Raw genomic sequence first — 17,242 nt, 5'->3', positions numbered from 1 at the left:
TGACTATTTTTTCAAGTCTTAGATATCCGGGAGTGGATTCCTTCCAATATGTTCATTCTCTTGGTATGTAGGAGTAGCTAAAGAAATCTGTGACTGATACTGACTGAATCCTGCACAGTGTATGTCAGTTTGATTTGCTGCATACTCCACTATCGTTTAAGTATCGTTTATTTTGTTGAACTGAAAAATTCACAATGCAGTCTCCTTTATGTGTGAATGGGCAGTTTTAAGAGTTGATGTCAGTAAGTGCACTTGTTAATAGCTTTCTTCTCTTACTGCACTGTCCAGTTAGTTACTTTGTGACTAATGTTTATGGCATCTTTTTGTGCTTTTTTCTGTGTATTTTTGTCAAACTTTTCTTCAGGAGTTCTCTAAAATTGGTTACAGAATGTTTCTATCTATCTTCTGTGGATGATAAGAATCAAAATGCAAACACATGCAAATTAAATTAGGATTTGGTATTAATCCACTGTCAATAAAGATCTCTGAAGTGGCACATCTCAGTTATATACACTTTATGGAGTACTTTCTATAAGTTAAAGATTCATCTTCTGTTTAAAATGGAGGACAGAACACCTATGTTTTATCATTTCTGTTCCAGTTCTGAGTTCTGTAACTGAACATTTCAAGATAGAGAAACTATTTCAGAAAGCAAGTTATTTTAAAAGACATTGTGTATTATATGAGAAATGTTTGGATATATATGAAAGATAGTTTATATTCTAAAAAGGAAATAGTGCTTCAAGTGTTTAATAGTGGGAGTTGGAATGGTACGTATTTTGCTGTTATTTTGTGTGGTGAAGGAATGTTGGGTTATCTACAGAGATGGGTGATGTCAAAACACCCCTTGTAAGTCATCTGGCGAGATATATTAGATGCATATAAATGCAAAAGTATTCTGTTCAGTAGCACAAAATTGTAAATATAGCAGTTAAAATGCACTTTTTCCCGCATTGTATTCCTGATACAAATTCCCATTTGTAAAGTGCTTAAAGATTTGCTGTAGGCTTTGTGTCAGTCTTCCTATTCCAAACTGGGGAATAACAGCATTACAAACTGGCCCAGAAGAAGCTACACATCCTGCTGATGAAGCAGCCTGGATTCTGCCACGGGCTCTCTGAGGCTGCCCAACACAAGGCCCTGTTGTGCTCTGACTGTGCCTGCAAGGCACTGACTCCTGCTTACCTTCAATCCTGAGGGTGCTTCCAAAGGGAGCCCTGTTGAGAGCCACTTGACAGGCGTTGCTGGATAAAAGCCAAGATGCTGTGTTTTTGTTTTTTTTTTATATATCCTTCATGGAAAATACTGGACTGTCATGTCCAGTCCCTCAAGTTCTCATTTCTCACTGTCTGGTCCCCATGCCTGTGTACCAGCAGAGCTCCAATGAGAAGTGCTTTGTGCTGGGTATGCTCTGTAATAACTCTGGGAAGAAAGGAGTTCCCTACCCTTGTTTTTCATAGTTATTGCATTCTTCCAAACAGCTCAATTTTCTATTGAAAATCAGTGAGCTGTAAGCAAGATTTGTATTTCATCTGGGACTGAGGTGTACCTCTGTGTGTGGAATTTGAGAAGACAAAAAAAGCCAGATGTCTGGTCTCTAAACAATCTTTTCATTCATGTCCCCTCCTTCCATTTAGTTTCCAGAACAAGCATGTAGTAATATGAGTTAAGGTGATTTCATCTTTGTCATTCCTTTTACTAAGCCTTCAATGTCTTTTGAAAATTTCGAAGTATTGCTGAGTATAGAGCAAATAGCTGGAAGGAAACATGATTAACTTGATAGGAAAAGTGTTCTGCAGTTGTCAGTTCATCAGATTAAAAGCTTTTTTTTTTTTTTTTTTTTTTTTGGTAAGCCTGGAAGTCTGTAAAATGTATAAAATATGAAGTCTGAGTAGTACACAATTTGTAGTGGATTGAAGTGAAGGGATTCACTGTAAAAAGGCTATGCTACTGCTTTCTTTTGTAGGCTGCAGGTGTTCATTCAGAGCAACAAGTTGGAGAGCTAATTTGTTTTAAACTAAAGAATTTAACTTCTTGGTATGTAAAAGACACAGAACATCTTGGGAACTGATGATATATCACGTATGACAAAGAGTGAGGCAGCACAGCCCGTAGGGATTATGACGTATTGCTGTGAATATTCAGAACTGCTCTTTTAAAAATAGCCAAATGCTTCTCTACCTAGAAAAGTCAGGAAAGATAACTTTTATTCTGAGAAATACTGACTTGAGAGGACATGAAGAAGTATTTAAAGATTATTAGTTTATTGAGCAGTAAGAATGACAGATTCAAGAAGTGGAACAGGCTGGTTGCCTATCTGTGCAACCTGGCCCAGGGAGCCTGCTTTGGCAGGGGGGTGGAACTAGATGATTTCTAGACGTCACTTCTGACCCCTACAGTTCTGTGATTCTGTGAAGAAAGAGCAGGGAAAGGATTTCAGCTTCCACTCTCTGTCTGCTCTCCTCATAAGAATCCAGTATCTCTCTGTTTTGAGAAATAAGGTTTTTCTGGCTACTTCTGAACAGTGATGTAGACCTGAATTATCAAAGCAAATACGCAGTAACTTGATTCCCAGGGCAGCTGATCCTTAAAAGGCTTGTCTGTGTGAAACATAAAAGAAGTCATTTATAACACAAAAAGCTTGTTTTACTTTGACCTCAGTTCTGAGTGAGATTGATTTTTTTTTTAATCTATCTACTAAATCATACTTGATTGGAATGAAGCTTTCGAAAGTAGCTTAATTTACTCCTTCAACAAGAAACTTTCACTGAAAGGAAAGGAAGTTTCATTTTCTAGCACTTTTAGCTATATTGTCTATACCATCAATTGCACTTGTTTGAAGGGCAGAAAATTGGAAAAACATAATTTTGGAAATATGTATAGTGTTCTGTAGCAAATAAAAAGGAGACTGCTACTTAGTTTAAGTTTCTGTATTCCATCCCTTGTTACTTGAGATCTCTTGAGACCTGGTGCTCCCAGCTTATGCACACCCAGAAATTCCTCTGCAAAGTGTTGATTTACTCTAAACAGCACACTCACAAAATCTGTCATAAAATAGGCAGCTATATCTCTAGAACAAACTTCATGGGTATTGTGCTTGTTCTTACTGTGATGGGCAGTCTGAAGAGCAAGACCAGTTACTCGTGTTGAGATAACATTGTACCTACTGTTGACTAAACCCACTAGATTAACCCACTACTGGTTCTTGACTAAACAAATATTAATTGCAAATTTCTTTCTAAAACATGAAATTTCATTGAACATAGACTATGCAAGGTATCTTGAAGCTGCTTTGGTAATGCACAAAGGGGCTAGGAATATGGAGATCTTACAGCTTTGATCTTACCTCTCTGAAAAGCCTGTTGACTGTTCTTGCTTTCCTAATCAGATATCCCAATAAGAATGATATAGACTATTGACATTACGTTGATGACATAGAATTTTCACATAGATTTTCAAAGAGGTTCTCATGCTGTTGGCTTGTAATGCCTAATTCTCTGAGTGGCAGTACCTGTATTTCAGGAGAAATTCAAGCCAAAATATATGAAACACATTTATATTTTGATTGACCAGAAATGTACCATTCTTGTGAAGACATTTGTAATACAAAATGTTTGTTTTAGACTCAACTGTAGCTGCACAATTGAAAGCAGAAAAACATTTGAAATTAGTTTTGTGAAAGTGTAAGATATTTTAGAGAAAACAGCAATTCCTACTCCAAGTATGTACACATTTTTTTAAAAGATGATGCCACCTGGAGAAAAGTAGTCTTGAGACAATCCTAGAAGTGTCTTGGATTAGGAAAACTCTATCCCAGACATCAATACAATTCTGGACAAGTCATAAAATTTTGAATGAATTGTAGGAAGTTGCTATGTCAAATGATATAATCAGTTTCTGCAAGGATGGCATAATACAAAACACTGTCATGCTCTTATCGCACAGAGGAGAAGACAATCTTCACAGAGGAGAAGATTATTTCACTTGAACACTTTTGTAGGCTTTTTTGCAGAGAATACCATCTCATTTTAATACAGAAAGTAAAAAAGAATGGCTGTCTTCCTGTAACCCACTCTTCATAGAATTTTCAAAGAAAACATTTCCTTCCAAATTAGTTCCTGCAGTGATTTCTGAAGGTTGTTCAGTTAGGAATTATCTTTTGGTGTGATAATGGTATAAAACAATGTTATAAATTAATGGCTTGTATGTTACAACCAAAACTCCACATGTCAGTTAGTATACACACCCTTATGGACCCACAAGTCATCCTCTGAGAGTTCCCAAACTGATGCAATGGAGGAAATTCACCTAGTTTTTACAGTTAGTAAACTTAATCAAGCCCAACATAAAATTTTAAAGTCAATTAGAATGGATTAGAAGTATCCATCCTTCCCCCACCTTGTTTCCACCAACTACAGTTTCTTACCATATTCTTGTTACAATACAATTGTCATTAGAATTCAGATTTATCTTATCTGAGTTTAGAAGAGTTCATCATTCATATTTTACATTGAGCTGAAGGCAACAAAAGGAGTCAAAGAATCTAATAATTTATTTACATTTTCTAAGTATTGCTGTTCTATATATCAGTTTTCTGTACAGCTTATGAACACAGATGAAATTAAAAAGCAGAAAAAAAAAGAGAAAATGATACTTTGCAGTCAGCTTATACAGTTCACTTTATCATGAGCAGATGAGCAGACTTGCTGCTTTTCTGTTTCTTTGCCATTCTAATATGTATTTAAAGAGAATGTTGCAAGCCTTGCTTGACAGTAATTCTGTATCTTTCAGAACTGGTGTTAGATGTAAATCATTCACTGTTTAATTTTTGCATTTTTTGAAAGATCTGCTCTACAGTAGTTTGGGATAAATTAGTAAAACTATCTAGCAAGGTCTGTCCATTATTATTTAGAGACAAATCTCAGTCATGAGCTGAGAAGCATAAACATGGCCATAACCTTATATTGTTTATAATCTGTATAAGCTCTTATGGTAAGGATGTGAGTTCACTGGTCTTCCTATCTATATTGGGAATTTGATGATACAAAGCTTGGGGTAAAGATCTTTTACAATTTTGAGCACAGTGAAGATTTCACCTTACTTTCAGTCTGTAGGTACACATTTATGTATACTTTTACAAAATTAACAGGTAACAGAAACTATATTCATACTTTGATACGATGATTGTGTAGTATATTTTGCAAAATTTTAATCTATGTCAATCAATAACGGACTTTTGGTTCTCAGTTTTTGTGCTTCCCGTACACTTTCAATGCAGGATGTAAATTTTCCCACGATTATAAAATGACTGATTTGTGTCAGAATTGCTTTCAAGTACAGATTATGTCAAAAGAATGAAAAAACCCTTATAATCTGATTTTGCTATATGACTGCAAGTAAAGAAAAGAAAGAATTATTATGAAACACTTACTGGAATGTGCAGTTGGCATATAGTAGCTGAATCGTCCCAAAATCCTTCATTCTAATTGACATATGACAAAAGCCCAACTTCATTTGTACAAAATGAGGAACATCGCTGTTTGCCAGCTTGTTATCCTTCAGTGTTTTGTCTTAATCTAACTAAATGTTGCTCTGTGGGTCCTACAGTTTCCAAAGGCTATACAGACATGTAAATAAGTGGTAAGGACTGCATAATAGAAGTACAGCAGCTGTGTTTGATTCTTTCTTATGACAATATGGTATTAGACTCTGAAGTGTCTAGGAAGAAAATCATATGTGTTATCTTAAGATCAACTTATGCATGTCTTTAAGATGTTTTTTGTTTAACTTCTCAGGTTGGTACAAGATAATGTGGGAATGGATGTCTCCTTTGCTGAGGGTATATTAAGCCCCACTCCTACAGAGATGAGGCCTGGTAAGAGAAGCTGTTACTCATTATCTTAATTATAGCTTAGTCTCTTGGCACTTAATTATGTGTTAAGAAAGATGTTTCTGTTCTGCTAAAAAAAAAAAACAATAATAATAAAAAACAGAGCAGAGTTAAAAAGTGTTAAATTTGTTTTATTAGTCAATTTTCTTCTTCACTTGACAGATTATAATTGTAGTGTGCTATTTCCTCTTGTACGTCACTGTCATTGCTTGTTTAGTCCTTGCAACATTTAAGTAATTGCTATTATTTATCTTATATGTGAATATTATATAAGTGAACTAATATCAGAATATTTCAAGAGAATACAGAACACAAAATACAGAACAACTTGAAATATGGCACATTATGCAGTGGCAAGAGGAAAAGCTATACCTTCTGTTTTGTTGAAGACTACTTTTGTTCTAGACTAAACAGCAAAGGTTTTTGTTGTTGTTGTTATTGTATATTTAGTTACAACTAAAGATGTAGTTCCTACTTGCAGATCTTTACCTCTTGGATAGCAGAAGAGGCATAAACAAACAGGCAGGATATTTTAATTTGTGTGAATTTCTTCAGGGTTCAGTAGTGTGTTGACAACTCATATAATTTATATATTTCTCCTTTAAATCTTAAAATCTATGGATCAGACTATGTACAAAGCTTGATCTTTGGCTGGTGATTGTAAAAAAGGGTATCTGGATTTTACATAATCTAAGTGCTCCCAACTACATCTGCCATCTCTGTACATGCTTCTATTTTATAGGACATTAATGTGTGATTTTTTAATGATATAGTAGTAGTAAGTGGTCTTAAGTGGGTTGTTGTTCCTAAAACTATCTTTACCAGTATGTTTTATTCGTAGGTGAGATGGGAGACAAATTTCATGTGGGAGAAATAAAGTTCTCTTTTTATCTCTATTTCTTCAGAACCTCCAAATTCTCTTGATCTTAATGCTACCCATCCCAGAAGGATAAAGCTTACTGCTCCAAATATCAACCTTTCTTTGGATGAGAGTGAAGGTTCTATACTTTCTGATGATAATTTGGATACACCAGATGAAATTGACATCAATGTAGATGACCTTGACACTCCTGATGAAGCAGACTCTTTTGAATACACTGGACAAGGTAGTTTTCTTGAATGTAAATGGAGAGGATGTCTCTGTTTCTTCATTTACTGTGTTCTTCTCTGTTGGGCTATCAGTATGGTTAGTGTATTTGAGATAGAGTGTGAGGTTTCCAAATATTTTTTTTCTGCTAATTTCATCTCCTGTGTAAAGTAATACATTTGACCAGTGCGGATTGCAGAAAGAAATAAACAGTACAGCTGATAAAGTGATAGAATAAAATAATAAGAACTCTCTTCAGGGTACATGAAGAGCCATATAGGAGTTGCACTCAATTTGATACATGAAAATCATAACTTTTTTACAATTTACAACAGAAAGAACTTTTTAAAGAAATACATTTAAATTTAATCTTCCCTTGCTTTTAAATTCTTTGTTGCTGGTTAGGTCACTATGATATGAAAACTGTAGTTGCATCAGTTTAAGTGTATTGCTAAAGAGGCTTTACTGTGTACTCAGTCATGCAGAAGCATTTCTAATGTCATTTCTCATTAGAAGACCCATTTCCTTATGGGTAGATGCAGAGCATCTGATGAATTGCTAGATGGTTGTAGTATTCTGTACCGAAGGTTTAATCTAACATACACACACAGTTTTATATTGTAACTATTGTGAGAGCCAAAATCTGCCTGCTGTAGAACAGATTTTCCTTTTTGCAAGGCCTGAAGTAAGTAAATTCAACTTAAGTGATTCTTGGTGGCATTTATCCCCAGATTTTTTTTTTTACATTTTATAAAAGCAATGATTGGTAACATTTTTACAGTTGTGATTTCAGTTGTGATTAATTGACAAAATGTCCTTCAATTACTGGAGTCACAAAATAATAGAAAAAGAGAAAAAACATATTTTATAAAATTAGCTCTCAATAAAATGAGTGGGCTATGCAGAATGGTTTATATTCATGGTAACTAACCTCTGCAACCTGTGTTCTGTCACTCTATTGTAACCAGTACATGCTGTACTGTTACAGAACTCATAATCTTTTCTAGACTGATGTTTCTATAGTATAGTGCCAAACCCAAGTACATACAGAGAAGATCCTCCTGTTAAAACTGTGGCTTTCTAGCTTGTTACCCTCAAACTGGGGAGGGCCCATTTGAAATGTAAAAGGCAGTTGAGAAAAGCTAAACTTTATTGCCATTGATGGAAAGCTGACAGTTCTGTAGAATGAGAAATGTTGAAACCCACTAGTGTAGAAGAACGATGAAGAAGAATCAGTACAGCTGCAATGTGCTAAAAGCTAGATGGCAGTGGGTAAACTAAAGTCTTAAACTTACAACTGACTTACTTAGGGATTGGTAAACATCAATTTCACAGATCTGTGAAATCTGGACCTAGAAGAAACCACATGCTTAGCATATACATTTTGTTCTGAGGAATACTGTATTTCAAACAAATTTAGTTGAATCGCTGATAACTTTTATTGCAGAAATTGGTTTACAAATTAATAATATTTAAATATATATGTGTATTTACAAGTAGACTTGATTTGTGCTGACAAATGGTTTGCACAAAAGATACTGGGTTTTTTTATATTTTTTATTTTTACTTCATAAAAATTACTTATTGACTATATTTTTATTTTTGACTTCATAACTATTATTTATTTAATTCATATGACAAACTGGTGTTGTTTAAGAACCGTGTACTTCTATTTATGTATTTATGAAAGCTGCATTAATCAAAGGGTATCCCAAGACAGAGCGTATTGAAAGATCTGAGGTCTTTTGTCAAGTATTGTATTCTTAACTTCTTGTCAAATAACGTATCTTCTAACTTACTGCCAAATCTGCTTGAGAATCTCTTTCAAATAATACATCACATATGTCACTGTGTATTTCACTATGTCTTTACTGCTACTTGTTGACTTATGTCTTTAGAGCCAAACTGATGCTTTACAGAGAACAGTTCATTTCACTGGTTTATTTCAAATGTACATAAAGGATGAAATGTGCAGAATTTTTACTAACTTTACTGTTAGAATAAATTAATAATAAACTAATTAGGCTAACAGACTAATATGTCCTCCAACAAGAATTAGAGAATATATAGAGAGAAATATGTTTACAAAAAGTTACTATGTAATAATAACTAAAGAGGGAAATGAATTTTTTCTATCTGTGAATAGAATCAGTTAGTAACTAGCAATTAAGACTGGAAAACTGGAATGAGATTAAATTTTTTGCAGGAGCCATCTCATCAGTGTGCTATGGAAGTGTAGGTTTTTTTCACAAGCTGCTCAGTTCTTCTGAAAATAAGAGAAGAGAGACTGTGCTATAAGACTCCATAATCTCCAGGCAACCACATAGTTTATTTCTTGTGATCTTTGTGCTTGTGGACACAATGTGCTTTCGAATGTCCTGGTATCAGCAGGCCAGAATTCCTGGCTGCTTCATGTCTGAAATGGAACTCAGTGAGAATTTCTGTTTGCTGCTTCACATACTGGAAGGAAATTCAACCTCAGAGAAAAGATCCTGAGGAACATGAATGCTGAGCTTGATATATGTGGGTAGTCATTACCTTACGACAAAAGCAGAGGAATTCACATGTTCTTATATTTATGGGTTCTGAATGAAAAGAGAATGGAGGAAATCTAGGATGGAGGAACAAGATCAAAAGCTGTAGCTCTGTAGCAACTCCTCTCTAAATAGGGGGCATCATTGTGTTCACTTTTAGTTCCATAATTATGCATTTTAGCATAGTTCTCAAACAAGCAACACAAAGAGTTTTTAAGACTTACAGGTCAATACGTACATTAAGCAGGTGATGATTTGTATGTATTTACTGGATGAGTCCTATACGATTACCATGCAAATGCAAAAATTCACTGGTAGTGTTCTGCACAGTGGTTTTTGCTGCTATTCTTTCTGTGATCATAATGATGAAAAGTTAAACAAAAGTGGAAACATCAGTTATGTACTGATGAAATTCTGCTATTATAACAGCTTAGATCCAGGTTAGTGCTCTAAAAGTCCAGTTGATATCAGTTATCTACTTCAGATGAGTATAAAGGATAAAATATTTAGAGTGTTTACATGAGTATGTAATACATAAAATTTTATTTTTCAGAAGAGCAGAATGTTGCTAAAGATACTTCCCAGGAGGAGTCTGAATCAATTCCAGAGTACACTGCTGAGGAGGAGCGAGAAGACAACAGATTATGGAGAACAGTGGTTATAGGGGAACAAGAACAAAGAATTGATATGAAAGTCATTGAACCTTACAAAAAGGTTATTTCACATGGAGGTAGGAAAAAAAATACTCTGAATGTATTTTTTAGATAGATGTGAAAATTCATACTTCAATAAGCCTGATTTATTTTCATTTTACTTCAGTTATTGTACTAGCAACGAGAGAGAGTTTACTTTTTCAGCCATGTCTATAAGCAATTATTTGACAAACTCCCATCAAATTACAGAAGCATTATTGTGTCTTATAACCTACGGTATTTCTTAGAAAGATAGTTATGAAATGGGAAGTTTCAAGCTTCTATTGGAGGAGTAAATGAACTGGCATAGCATCAAAGTCAGCTATCCTGTATACAGTTCGGTCATTGGATGCTGATTAAAAAAATAATTTGAGTAAATATTGTCAGCTGACGACTCCAGAATGCCTTCAAAAGATCCGAAGTCTATTTCAACCTTTGGAAACCTACTGGGGGAGAGTATTTTCAGAAAAAAAGTAACATTTGCCCTTGCAAGTCTTTCCTGTTCAATTAGAAGACAATGTTTGTTTCACGCTTCCCTGCAGTTATCTCTGTGCCTGTAAAAGTGGTGGTTGACATAGGAAGACATTGTAACCTTCACAGATAGATCTGGTCTATACATGTAGCAAAGAGCTAAATTTTTCCTGGAAGAGCAGAGCCTAATTTTGGTCTGCTTTATGCATCTATTGTCAGTAATTGCATGTGTGGAGGAAGTAAGAAAGACAGACAACCTGCACAAACCAGACTTTTCAGTGTGGCAACTGATACTTTATATACGGAGCTCTTTCATAAGCAACAAATAAACTGTGAAACATGTTCTAGTAACAGTTTAATCATTGGAGACTATAACTTTTGATCAAGAGAAAAAAATTGTCTTACATTTTTTTAAACTTCATTTTCTAAATTGTAGCATACTTTCTGTATGAAGAAGTATGGTGTCTGTGATTGTTAATGGATTATAATTGGAGTGGAGAAAGAAGAAAATAGAAGTTTTCTTTGGATTTATATTACCACAGTTAAGATCACTGTGTTATCTTTCTGCTATTTATAGTTGAAGCATGATATAAGTTGTCTTGAAGATCTTTTAAGGATTTTTAATCTATGTAAGGGTGGCAATCCCCTGTGTTTTTGAGGCAAAGGAAAAAATACTGCCTCATTACGTAATGTTTTATCAAAGGATAGATAGGTCAACTTAGTTCTTTCTCTTTGAAAATGTGTGGGACTATCTGGAAAAAATAAAACATATCAGAGACATGAATTAAGGTGTGAGTGTCTGAGGTAGAATGCAGTTGTTTTCTCTTTTGTTTCTTTTAAGAAAACGTTGAGATTCCTACATGTCAAGCTCTTAAAAGGAAAGGAGCTGAAAATAGGAATGGAGCTTTCGCCCCTCCCTGTATACATCTATGCTAAGAATGTGATGTTACTCTCTATATTTGACCTTAAGATCTTTGCTGGTACACCAAATTCAGTTAGCTATATCTGTATAGCAATGCCATTTGTTAGTACAACTGGGTGCTGACATCAGTTGCAGCTGTTCCATATCATGCCATATCACATACCTTAATGTGGTTTTACCCACATTCTCCTTTGACTTGAACTCATTTGCAAATTCTCAAGCTTTTTTTTCCCTGTCTGTGTTTTCCAAAAAGGTGGGGAGCAAGGCTATAGTGTGGAATTGCTGAAGACAGTGGACTTAACATTGGATTGCTGTTGTACAGTGGGTTCTGTAGCTGCAGAAGCCTATCTATAGCTATTAGCCTCTGAGAGCCAGTGAGAGATTATGGCACAGAGCTAGAACATCCCTTCCATATCAGCATTATGGAAGGAATGGTGTTTAGGCTAATGATAGGAAGCCTTTTGCGATCTACAGACTGTTCTGAAGTGGATGAAGTCTTGGTTTGCATCTCAACTTGATGCTAATGAAATAAATAAGTACTATTAGCTTGTCTAATACATTATATTTACTGAAATCTTCCAGATCAAGTCCAGAAGGAAAGAAGTCCAACATCATCCTTTAGCAAGCTGCTTTACCAAGTCTTCTAAAGAAGTAAAGTGGCTGAAAGCAAGAGGCTTATTTCTGACGTGCAGGTTTTTGCCTCAGAGACTTATCCTCTCTTTCTCCCCTTTGTAAGTGTTGAGGCAGTGGTGGTTCTCAGTCCTTGGAGGAACTGCTGAGGGCACTGAATGAAGAGTGTCCTTGTGCTTGTCTTCATGACTGGGATGGAGTTGGGATTAATCAGCAGTGATTCTCTTTGACATGGAAAGACCTCCTAGGCATATGCCTTAAAGCACTTGTTTGGTCTGGGATTATGCATTTTCCAAAGTCATATAAAAATGACTTCCTTGACATAAATGTCATCTGGTATTCCTAGTTTCAGCAGTCTGAGACTCAGTTAAGGCACTGAGTGATAAAGGTGAAAACCTAGTCTCTCAGTGCTATCCCACAGGCTGTGCGCCATTCCACTAAGAATTCTGTTTTGCTCTGCTGCTGAATATAATACATGATATATTGAGGGTATTTCAGTTAGTCTTGGATACTGCTCACTAGTATCCAAAAAGCACTGTAGAAGTTCTCAGAGGTGGCAAGGGTGTTATCCTGAAATTTTTCTGAGAATGAGTTTCTATCTCCAAAGGAGATGCAGAATTTCCTTTACAAACATAGTCTCCTTTGTGGTTAATTTTTCCTAGCCTGTTTTGAAAGCCTTTCAAATCTTCCTTTAAATATATTCAGCATTTGTCTCTGTATTTCTCTAGCAGTATCTACCTGCAACATTTCTTCCAAATCTTCATAAATTACTTCTTCTTTTCTCTTATCTTTTAGATAAACCCCAGACTTTCAGCTCAAGTGCAGAAGTATTTTATATTTGTTTTGCAATACAGAAATCCATAGGACTGAAAAGGAAGAAGTTTGATCAGCATTAATATATCATGAATAATAATATTTTCTTTCAGGTAGCAAGTAATCATCCTGGACCTCAGAAATGTGATGCTGCAGCTTTAAAGGATTATTATTAGGCAGTGGTAGAAATGATAGAAAACAAGTACAGGGCAATTGGAGTACACAAGTAGAGAAATATTTTATACAAAACTTGCAGCCAAGAATTTAGCTGATCCTCAAGAGTTCTTAAAGCACAGTGGCATGCAGACATAACTGTGATATCCTGAGGCCTTTGAAGCTGCACAGGTCAACTCAAATTGGATTTCAAGACCTTAGGAATCATTATCGTAAAGATGCAGGATGACAAATGTAGGATATTTTCTTTACTGCTTTATTCCTCAGGCTAAGGTGAGCATTCAGCACACAATTGCAATTGAGATGTAATGAGCCAGGAGTTCAGGTAAGATTGCATTACTTGCAGAGTGAAGTTTTTTTTCTGGCTCTGTTCTATAAGAAAGTTTGCTTAGAGTTGTGCTAAGCATGTTTTCCAGGATTTAAACTTTACTGATTATCCTATTTCCTTATCACTTGGTAATCATTCATTTATTTTACATCTTCTTCAGCAGTAGATATAATCACTCTATTCTGAGACTTAGAGGTTTCTTTTTAAATTTATCTTGTTAAGAGCCTTTAACAAAGATAAAAATGCCTTTTTGTTTGTTCCACAGGGTACTATGGTGATGGTCTGAATGCTATCATTGTGTTTGCTGCATGCTTCTTGCCAGACAGCAGCCGAACTGATTACAATTATGTCATGGAAAATCTTTTCCTGTGAGTGATATGTGTACAATGTGACAGTCTTCTCAAAATTCTGTAGTGAGAGATAACCTGTCTTTAATTAAGAGGTAATGTGGGTCATTAGAAGGGGTGAGATTTGAATGACAAGGAGAGTAGCAGTTTTAGATAAACAGTTCCATGATGTTTTATTTTTCTACTTTTTATCTAGTCACCCTCCCAAATTTACGCATATTTGTCAGAACTAAATCTGACAATAGTATCTCCCTAAATGTTACGGAATACAGTGTCTCAATACAGCTTCTTGGATGAGCTTCTTGGTCATTGTACTGTTTTATCAACAAGTTTCAGTCCTTGCAGAGAACATTCAGCAAGGCCTGAGACCTACAAACTAGCTTCCATTGTTAGTTTTTTATTACGTGTTGTTGTGATGCATCATTGTTATCATACTTCGAATACATACTGTGGCTGTATTTGGGAGTCATAGGAACATTTTTTTATATTCATGTAAAATATGGGGCAAATAACAGTTGCTGACGTAAACCGCTTAAACTTTGTTTTCCTGACTCTAGCTGCTTCTGAGTCAGCAATAAGTGGTGTCTGTTGGACTGAGTATGAATTTGACCAAATAAACCCACATCTATCACAGTGAAATTAGTCTTAATAACAGCTTAGCTTGGCCGGCAAGATGTGTGAATGTAGCAACTTGCCTAAGTGCTGGCAGCTAATTCTGTGTACAGCTGCAAGCTTACAAGGCACAAAACCCTGCACAAACCCAATCTCCAAACTCCAGTCCTTGAAGATGCACTAGGTGACAGCCAAAGCCTTCAATTATGTTAAATTGTGAAAAATTAGACTGAGTGCTTTTGTTTCGGGTCAGACAAATTTTCAGGATATGCCAGGCCAAACCTCTCATCATCTACAGTAATTAATTGCCTGTTGATTTAGATAGGAAGAGTGATTGCAGTGGTTTTAATTTGATAACTAGTACACAAAGCTGACAATAACTTTGGCTGATATTAAATAGTTGCTCTCTGATATCACCCAGAGCTCTTGTTCATAGGTAGAGTTGGTGGTAAACTGAATTTTTCGAGAAAGTCTTTTAAAGCCACAGGAGATGATGCTGCATCATTTGAGGATACTGCCAAAGTCAATTCTATATCTCAGATCTTTTCTGGCATAGTATAAGGCTTTCAGATTGGCTTCAGCTAACTTTAAAGCTCAGAGATTTTGATTCTAACACAATCAGAACAGAAAAACAGGAAGTCAAATCATCCTTTTTCTTTCTATGTAGGCCCATTAATTGCATTGACATAAGAGAGGTACTGAACAGTTTATGACATATCCAGTAACTGATATGTTCAACTATTTGGGAACTTTTCACTGTTAAGTCATAGAGGGATCTGGAGATACAGGCAAACTATTAAATATCTTTTATTTTTATTTTTATTTTTTATTTTTGTATGTGTGTAGCATGATTCTGATAGATGATTTTGCAACTGCAGTATATAAGCCACCTCTAGTTTGTGGTTAACAACTTTCCTCAATTGCTTATGGGTTTTACAAATACTTTCCTGTTTGTATTTCCTTTACACTTCTGATTACCTTTCTCTTATTTGTTGCAATAACTAATCCTTTCAAACTGTCTTTGAAGAGTAGAGTTTGTGCCGAATTCTGAACTTTCAGGTACTATCTTCTCCCCTTCTAAAGCTGACTGCTACATTCTAGATATTAAAAGTTTTATAACAGAATCACAACTTGTAAAATTACATTCTGAAATTAAAAATCAACACATTTTATTTTCAGACATAGTGAATTGTTTTAGTCTATGTGGAAAATTCTGTCCATCTTTTCAAACAGTAAAGAAATGACCATTATTACTAAATAATAACAAGTTACTAATTAAACCAGGTTTCCAAGAGACCATGGCATGCCTGAAACAGCCACTGGTCTGTTTCAACCCTCAATGAATAAGAGCAGTTGAGGGAAAGTACTTGAGTACTGACTGAAAAGTCACAAGCGCTTCCTTTTTGTTGGAATATTCCTCCTTATTCCTGATGATGGCTGTTCATTATTGTCTTTATTATAACTGATTGTTCATAATATTCGCAATTTCCTTGCACCTGAGTAAATAGAAGCATAAACATTTGTCACAGTGTCTCTTTTACTGTAACTAGAAGGGAAGTTGTGTTTTCAAAAGTACTTTCTTTACTCAGTACACTTTTCTGAATGTTTCACTGATTTGTTTAAAACATCATATGTTGCACTTTATAGGAAGGGCTGATTTCATAACCTTCAAGTAGTCAGTATATTCATTTAAATTTAGTTTTTTGTGAACATGTGATGTTCTTAGCAGTAGAGAACTATGCTCTACAGTGAATCCATATTTAACCCTGCACACACTGGACCAGTGGCATGTTGCAGCTTGCTACTTGGACTTATTTTCCTCTGGATCAACTATGACTCTGTTTGAACAATCCCACTTCTTCCTATTTCATTGTAAGGGTGCAAAAGCAGGGAATGCACTAATGGATGGCAGGAAAGAGCAAGGAAGAGCATTTAGTGAAAAGTAGTCCAGATGGATGTTGTTCCAGATCAAATGCATTTAACTATTCAGTCAGTTGCTGCCTACTTCTTGTCCAGTTAAAATATTATCACTTTAGTGGTAACCGGATTTTCTATTCTTGTTCTGAAGAAATGGAATTGTAAGTAGTTTAAGGTTCAGATTAGATCATGAGTCATGCACACACACCTGTTAAAAAGGCATTGTGGTCAATGATAGAGCTGCCTTTTATAGTGAGAACTCTCAGGCATTCAGTTTTCTAAGGTGTGTCTCAGTAATTTTTCACTGTAGTTTTTACACAAACATACCTTCAGACTGGAGGGCAGAGAGTTCAGTTTGAACATTCCTGTGATGAGGAACTCACAGGTGAGGCAGGCAGTTCTGAAATTGATCAGAATATTTGCATGTGGACAAGAATTTAATGCTACCTTTTCATATGACTCAGTAGTCTGCTCCTCTAGTAGTGTGAATTTGGCCTGAGAGTAATGTTCAGTCTAAATAGTCATTGCAGATCTGGTAAATTTCGTATTTGAAGTGTTTTGCTCACAAAACAAAGCAATGGCTTCAACTGTTCTGTCCCTCTACAGACAGACTGATAGTCAAGTTCTGTAAGCTGTGAGAATCAGAAGGCTTGTAGCTGACAGTCACACAGATTCAGCAGCGATAATATGAGGATCACAAAAATTTCAGACAGGTTTCTTATCCCAACTCTTTTAATTTTGCATTATACAAACGTGATGATTATTATTGAAGAAACATTTCTCAATGCTTTATCTTGTAACTACCTGAAATTCCACTCAGTCCAA

The 17,242-nt window shown here is 35.4% G+C and overlaps 1 protein-coding gene across 6 annotated transcripts in view; it reads left to right on the top strand.

Annotated features, from left to right (window-relative positions):
• The window catches only part of PRUNE2 (prune homolog 2 with BCH domain), a 132,243-nt gene that overhangs the window by 104,718 nt on the left and 10,283 nt on the right, over positions 1–17,242 (top strand). For all 6 annotated transcript variants that reach the window (XM_065745526.1, XM_065745523.1, XM_065745521.1 and 3 more), the window contains 4 exons: positions 5,796–5,875; positions 6,796–6,996; positions 10,065–10,241; positions 13,807–13,909. In XM_065745526.1, the coding sequence (XP_065601598.1) occupies positions 5,796–5,875; positions 6,796–6,996; positions 10,065–10,241; positions 13,807–13,909 (561 nt within the window). The remainder of the gene's footprint in view (positions 1–5,795; positions 5,876–6,795; positions 6,997–10,064; positions 10,242–13,806; positions 13,910–17,242) is intronic.

This window comes from Cyrtonyx montezumae, unplaced genomic scaffold, assembly GCF_038088225.1.
Source record: "Cyrtonyx montezumae isolate F1298 unplaced genomic scaffold, pur_monq_1.0 scaffold_36, whole genome shotgun sequence".
Lineage (NCBI taxonomy): Eukaryota > Metazoa > Chordata > Aves > Galliformes > Odontophoridae > Cyrtonyx > Cyrtonyx montezumae.
This window is presented reverse-complemented; position numbering and strand designations above follow the sequence as displayed.